Source organism: Nanorana parkeri, unplaced genomic scaffold (assembly GCF_000935625.1).
Source record: "Nanorana parkeri isolate BGI_ZX_2015 unplaced genomic scaffold, ASM93562v1 scaffold2215, whole genome shotgun sequence".
NCBI lineage: Eukaryota > Metazoa > Chordata > Amphibia > Anura > Dicroglossidae > Nanorana > Nanorana parkeri.
The window spans coordinates 174,696-182,692 of NW_017308483.1; the positions used below are offsets into that span (position 1 = coordinate 174,696).

Below are 7,997 nucleotides of genomic sequence, written 5' to 3' on the forward strand. Positions count from 1 at the left end.
GGGGGGGGGGTAGTATAGACCATAAAACGTGCCCCCATAAAAAATGCCACAAGTAACCTGTGACATCTTTTGTGGGAGCATCTTTTATGTGCAATAGTACATATCTGAACTCCAAAAGAGATGTCACCGGTACCAAGATCCCATGTTACTGCAAATCCATTTTATTGGTAGTTGTCATTCAAACGACAAGCGCTTTCTGGGCCGCGCCGGGTCCCCTTCATCAGGCTCAGAAATAACATTACATAAAAGGGCCACAACTTTTATATGGACATAATAGAATATAATTTCTGAGCCTGATGAAGGGGACGCAGCGCAGCCCAGAAAGTGCTTGTCTTAGGAATGACAACTATCAATAAAATGGATTTGCAGTAACATGGGATCTTGGTGCCGGTGTGCTGGAGACATCTGTATTGTTGTTCTGTTGTGAGCAGCGCCATCCGCAGTCATTACCGGCACCCGTTACTTTTGGCATATCTGGTAAGAACTGCGGCAAGGTATATGGGTACTGCTTTGTACACTTATCTACAGAATGCATATCTGGGGACCTGCGGCATACTGGCAAGTTGTGATTAACTCAAATATCGTTTATTTACAAAATACATGCATAGTGTATACTGTACAAACAAATTGCCGTGAAGCGCTATAGTGTTCGGGTTTGGCCTGAAGAAAAGGTGGCAACCCTAGGTGTTCACATACTTTTATTGTGTACGTAAAGTTGTGAAATGCCTAACTAGGTGATTCTATTGTCTTCTGAACTCTCCTGACCAGGGGAACCAAAGTCTACTTCCCGAATCATGGCCAATCTACATAGAATGGGCAAGGAAAGGGAGAAGATTACCAAAAGGATATTAGACCTCACCCTGGAGATCATCTACCTGCTGACCGGAGAGGTGAGGAGGATTCTGGGAGGTCACATGACATCACTCTTATCTTTATTCATAAAACACAGAGCTGACCGGAGAGGTGAGGAGGATTCTGGGAGGTCACATGACATCACTCTTATCTTTATTCATAAAACACAGAGCTGACCGGAGAGGTGAGGAGGATTCTGGGAGGTCACATGACATCACTCTTATCTCTAGTAATAAAACACAGACCTGACCGGAGAGGTGAGGAGGGTTCTGGGAGGTCACATGACATTACTCATCTCTATTACTAAAGCAGACCTGACTGGAGAGGTGAGGAGGATTCTGGGAGGTCACATGATGTCACTTATCTCTAATAATAAAACACAGACCTGACTGGAGAGGTGAGGAGGATTCTGGGAGGTCACATGGCAATACCCTGACCTGACAGGAAACCAGAAAACAGCTGGAAATCTTTGGAGAGAATGTATAATAGTAACATTACATCACTGTATGTTTGATGCCCAGGATTACGCAGTGCTGAGGCAGACATCTGATGATCATGTGACACCTAACAGCCATCCCGCTGACTCCAGAGAATGGTGCTGGAGCGACAGTCCTATCGTGGATCCTCCATCTCGCTCCCTGAGATCGGAGCCCAACAATGATAAGATCCTAGAAGTTGCCCAGAAGATGATTGAGCTGCTGACAGGAGAGGTGAGCGGTGCCGGGAATTCTGGGACATGATCCAGGAACAGACAAGGGATGTGTCTGGGTGGTGACTGTATCATTGTGTGTGTCAGGTTCCTATAAGGTGTCAGGATGTCTCTGTCTATTTCTCCATGGAGGAGTGGGAGTATCTAGGAGGACACAAGGATCTCTACAAGGACGTCATGATGGAGAACCGGCCGGGCCTCACATCACCGGGTAAGAGGAGACTTTCATTTCTTGAGTATTGAGGATCCCCCTAGATACACACATCCTCTGATATAAAGACATAGAAACAATGTATTCAGTCAGTGTGTGTGTTTCCTACAGATGGATCCAGGAACAGGAATACCCCAGAGAGATGTCCCCGTCCTCTGTATTCCCGGGATTCCACACAGGAACATCATGGGATCCCTCAAACTCGTCCTCTGTATTCCCGAGATTCCACCCAGGAACATCAGGAGATACCTCAGGCCAGTCCTCTGTATTCCCGGGATTCCACACAGGAACATCAGGAGATCCCTCAGACCCGTCCTCTGTATTCCCGGGATTCCACACAGGAACATCATGAGATCCCTCAGGCCCGTCCTCTGTATTCCCGGGATTCCACACAGGAACATCAGGAATTCCCTCAGACTCGTCCTCTGTATTCCCGGAATTCCACACAGCAACATGATGAGATGTCTCAGTATGATCAGGTAAGATGCTTAAATATTCTGATACTCACCAATGTGTAGCGATGAAAGCGTTCATGGTCCTGTTATCTTTATGCTCTTATACAGTTTCATCTCAATAAATACATTTTTGCGCTTTGTATTCCATACAGCGTGAAGACCTTTTTGTCATTAAAGTTGAATCTGAAGATGAAGAGGAGCCTGATGTGATTGATGAGGAACCATACAAGGAAGAGGACATCCCTCCAGAGATGAGCACAGGTGAGGAATAAACACTAAAACCAGAAAAGAGTCCCAGATTCTCCTTGTTCAGTCACTACAACAATCTCTTCTTCTCCCCTCTCCTCTGTCAGTAGACAGTAATGGGGGGACGGAATATGTCTAGTGGGGGGAGTCAGGAGCCATCAGCCTCTATTAGACTCCGCCTCTCCTCCTCACATCATGTCATTGTGTGTTACCAGCCAAGAGATGTGACCAGTCTCCCCCCACACACACTCTCTGGGGTCTCTCATACATCTCAGTACAGGGGGCATCAATCTCTTCTTCTCCCCCCTCCTCTGTCAATAGACAGTAATGGGGGGACAGAATGTGTTTAGTGGGGGGAGTGAGGAGCCATCAGGCTCTGTAGAACATACCTCAGCATGTTCCTCACTTATCCTCCAAGCCTCACTCCCCTTATTCTGACATTGTACAGTTTTGAGAACTCTTTCAGTCCTCCTGCATACCCAGGTCAGTTATCTCCCCATTAGATGACCTCCTCATTACTTTACCAAACCTCAGCTGCTTTCCAACTGTCCTCATCAGCAGTCCTTCAAAGCTTCATGATGCAGCCTTTCTATGTTGTCTTCCGAACCTAGTTTGCCAGAAACTCCTTGTGAGCGGACTTCATATATTCGGGAGCCCCTATCAACGTTCCTGATACACTGGCCAGCCAATTTCCTCAGGTAAGCCATGGTACATGGTGACCAAGGACCTATCTAGCCACTCGGACCTTGGTGGAACTGTGTCTTTTTGGGTATGTATGGCTATAGGCTTTTTTAGGGGGATGGGGAGGGATTCCCTATATTTGTCTAGAGACTGGAGATGATGCAGATGGAGAGCCCCGCCCCATTCACCTCTCATCTCCATTGACTTTCTGAGAACTTTTTTTGCCCTTAGTAAGCGTTCCTTTTCCCGCTCCTCTTCTTCTTCTTCTCTTCAGGTGGCAAACACGAGAGTTGTAATGCAGAAGAATGCTCCCTTATCCTTCCCGATGATGAAGTTATGGCAGAGTCTCCAGAAGACCTCTATACCCAAGGTTTCCATCCAGCTACTCATGGCCTAAGCCAGTCATTAGATCCTGCTACGCTCCGAGGGTGTTCTCCTGACGCCTCACCTCCTGCTCCCCATCCTGCAGCTCGTAGAGTGGCTGATACATTCCCGTGTCCTGAATGTGACAAATGTTTCCTCCACAGAGCGCACCTTATCTCCCACCAGAGGACGCATAACGAACAAAAGCCTTACTCGTGTTCTAAGTGCGGGAAATGTTTTAAGCAGAGGGCCCATCTCGCCGGTCACCTGAAGAGCCATTCCGGCATGAACAATTTCTCTTGTTCCCAGTGCGGCAAGCGCTTCAAATGGAAGTCTAACTTCATAAAGCACGAGAGGATTCACACGGGGGAAAAGCCCTTCTCCTGTTCTGCGTGTGGGAAGTGCTTTGCGCAGAAGTCCGACCTAGTAAAACACCAACGCATTCACACGGGGGAGAAGCCGTATGCATGCTTGGAATGCGGCAAGTTGTTCACAGACCAGTCTCACCTGGTTAAGCACCAAAGGATCCACACGGGGCACTATCCCTTTTCCTGCGTGGCGTGTGGGAAGGGTTACTCTCAAAAGTCCCACCTGGAAACTCACCAGCGAATGCATGCGGGGGAGAGGCCGTATTCATGTTCCCTGTGCGGGAAGCGCTTCTCGGAGAAGTCCATTCTGGTCCGGCACGAGAAGGCTCACGCGGGGCAGAAGCCGTACTCCTGCTCGGAGTGCGGGAAATGTTTCCTGCAGAAGTCGGAGCTGGTTAAGCACCAGAGGACACACACGGGGGAGAAGCCGTATTGCTGCTCCGAATGTGGCAAATGCTTTGCACAGAACGCCGATCTGGCCAGGCATCAAAGGACGCATACCAGGGAAAAGCCTTTTTCGTGCTCCGAGTGTGGGAAGGGTTTCACGCAAAAGTCCAATCTAGTAACCCATCAAAAAACGCACCCGGGCTGAGAACTTTTAAAACAGAGCAGCAGCAATGAAGAAATGAACATCACTGCATCCTCTTCCCATCTGTACTAGTATGACGAGACATCCGGGAGGAAAACAGACACATGGACGGGCTTGTTAGCGCTGGTTGTCAAGCTCTGCACGGCATGAAGCTTACATTCCTTTATATATAAAGCTGTGTATATTGACTTCATTCAAGTTTGTACTCCTCTGCCGATGTTACTCATTGGGTCACCTGAGCACCCCTTTATGTGGGGTGTATTTCTGGTACCTCGAGTTGTGTATTAATGTTTGCCAAACCGTCCGATTTATTTATAGAAGTAAAAAATACCAAAAATGGTTTCTATATTGTTTAATACGGCTCTGATCTGATCAACATACTCCAATGGGATACAACATACTCCAATGGGATACAACATACTGCTGTGTACTCTTCTGTGCTCTTGAGGTCACGTCATGGCTGACCTTGTGGCCACACTGATGTGCTGCCATGCCTCCCTGAGGTAAACCGAGCTCCCCCAGCGGTCCTAAGTAATGGGCCCCCGGACTGAGAGGAATACAGAGGCTGCCATTGGTCCCCAACAATGCTTCTCAATACTACTGTCAGTCATGTGCTTCTGCCTCTGAGACTGACAGTTCCAGATAGTGAAGCGGGGAGTCACTCGCCCGTCCTCTCTCCTCATCCACTCACAAAGATGCAAGGAGTTCTGTGATTGGACGAGAGGAGATCTACAGCTGCCATTGTTCTCTGTAACGGCCCTGTTGTGCATCCTGTAGGTCCTGTGTCCCCAGTGCACTCTCTGCACCCCAGTGTCCCCAAGTGTCAGAACCTCCTTTATTATCTGGTAACTTCAGTGCACCCCATGACTCCAAGTATGCCCCCCAGTATCCTGCATCAGGTGACTCCAGTGTGCCCTGTATTCCTGAGTGCACCCCACAACATCCTGTGTCATCTCATGACTCCACTGCACCCCATGTTCCTGAATGCACCCCACAACATCCTGTGTCACCTGGTGACTGCATTGCACCCCATGACTCAAAATGTGCCTCTGTGCGCCCTGTGTCACCCCGAGACTCCTAGGGGGCCCCATGTGCCTCCATAATCTGAGCAGTCCTCCCCCCAATGGATGCAGAGCCATGCCGGGGGTCCCCAGGACACATTCTTTATCCAAAACTAAACCTGTCTTCAGATACATTGTAATCATCGTGGGATGTAACGATGGGAGTCGCTCCCTTTCATTCCGCAGATCCTAAGCTTGTATTATTACATCCAAAATGTGCATTTCATTACAAATGTGGAGAATCTGCTCCGGCAGCAAAAGGGTTACTGCTCTGCTGAAGGAGGGGGCGTGTCTGCTGCTCTGAGGTCACTGCCCCGCCCCCTTTCCCCATCCTCTGCGGCCATTTTGGGTTAGACCATCCAGAGACAACAACAAGTGAGCGGAGAGGTCAGTGGGGGGTGATCGCTGGAGACCGTCGCTCTAAGTTGGGGGGCTCAGCACAGGTAGGTGATGGTCACACCGGGTGGGGATACGAAATGCTCTACAATGGATGTTGTAAGTTCATGATTTAGTGTCTCCTTTGGATTCTGGAGCTTCACTCACCAACATGTGGCACTTGTAGTCTTCCCAATCATTCCACCCAGAAGACAGGAGCCCACCGAGAACTACAATATCACTCTTGGGTGGACTGGCCCTTTAATTGTGAAGCCGCTTTGGATATTTATATACTTATATTTTAATGTCATGAGTCCTGTGAGAAGATAGAAAACAATTTGCAATGTCCTATCGTATGATCTGTCCCACTGTCCTGCCATGTGCCCATGTCATGTGATCTGTCCTGTGATCTGTCCCGTCATGTGATCTGTTCCACTGTCCTGCCATGTATCCGTGTCCTGTGGTCTGTCCCGCTGTCCTGCCATGTATCCGTGTCCCGCTGTCCTGCCATGTATCTGTGTCCTGTGGTCTGTCCCGCTGTCCTGCCATGTATCTGTGTCCTGTGGTCTGTCGCATTGTCCTATCATGTCCTCACATCTGATGCTCTCTCTCATTCTTGGTGCGTGGCCACTCCCCCCCAGAGACCCCTGCTGTGCGTACATGTGACTTTCACACCCCATGAACTGTGGTCACTGCTACATAAGACATCATTGGACCAATGTTTCCCTCTCTGCAGTTCCTTCTCCATCACACATGGGCCCCTGCCTGCGTATGCATGTGCACATCCCTCGGGTCCCCAGCACTGATGTGGCTTCTAATAGGAAAGCACAGCTATGTAACCTTTCTGCTCTGGTTGATGAACGATTTCCTGTCCACAGGGGCCAGCTATGCCGAACTGCATCGTCGCTGGTTGCACCAGCAAGAAGAACAAACACAACACCATGAAAGGAGTCATTTTACACGTCTTCCCTCGCAACCTGCTGAGGATCAAGATGTGGCTGCAGCAGACGGGACAGGACTTCGGAGATCTGGACGAGTTCGCACAAAAGGTCCTGGAGGGCAAGAAAACCGACGCTTACAGATTATGCTCCGTTCATTTTACACCCCAGTGTTACCTGGACCGCGCTTCCAAGAAGGCGCTGAGAGTGGACGCTGTGCCCACCATCTTTCACATCAGGGATGCCAACAGTCTGAGAAAACCCAGGATGGCAACTATCAGAACAAGCGAGGCAAGCACGCAAACCCACTCACGTCCCGACACACAGACCACGAAGGTAAGACCTGATATCAGACCGTCTCTGAGAAATTCAGGAAAGATTATTATTATTATACAGGAATTATATAGCGCCAACAGTGTGCGCAGCGCTTTACAATATAAGGAAGACATTACAGTCACAAGACAAGATGGTAAGGAGGGCCCACAATCTAAAAGAGGAGGGGCCAGTGATACATGAGGAGGTAGATGTGTGGAAATGAATTGTTTGAGAATGTGATGGTTCAGTGGTTAGGTTGAGGTGGGATAGGCTTCCCTGAAGAGATGAGTCTTTAGGGATCGCCTCAAGGCAGAGTGGGAGATAGACGGGCAGGTTGGGGTAAGAAGTTCCAGAGCATGGGAGAGACTCTACAGAAGTCCTGGAGGCGAGCATGGGAGGAGTTGACGAGGAAAGATAGAGTAAAGCCTTCATGATGACAAAGGTAGTGAATAGGAGGCCTTTTCTTCCTCCAGCTCTAATCATACCACACAAACCAACCATCAATACAACTGCTATCATATGTCAAATACAATAATAATGTAACACGGGTTAAAGGAGGTTTGGGGTGACGTAGAAAAAAGAGGGGGTGGAAGAGGTTTGGGTCTAAGTAGAAAGTAAAAGGCCTGGAGGAGGTTTGGGTTGAAGTAGAAGAGATTGAGGAGGAAGGAGGTTTGGGTCTAAGTAGAAGAGAGTGGAGATGGACGAGGTTTGGGTCTAAATAGAAGAGAGTGGAGATGGACGAGGTTTGGGTCTAAGTAGAAGAGAGTGTAGATGGACAAGGTTTGGGTCTAATTAGAAGAGAGTGGAGATGGACGAGGTTTGGGTCTCAGTAGA

General features: G+C 48.8%; 1 protein-coding gene across 1 annotated transcript in view; it reads left to right on the top strand.

Moving 5' to 3' along the window:
- Positions 1-7,997, top strand: part of LOC108801102 (zinc finger protein 585A-like) — a gene marked incomplete at its 3' end in the record, with an annotated part of 41,002 nt that overhangs the window by 24,931 nt on the left and 8,074 nt on the right. The window contains exon 7 of the mRNA XM_018573050.1: positions 3,682-4,468. Within this exon, the coding sequence (XP_018428552.1) occupies positions 3,682-4,468 (787 nt within the window). The remainder of the gene's footprint in view (positions 1-3,681; positions 4,469-7,997) is intronic.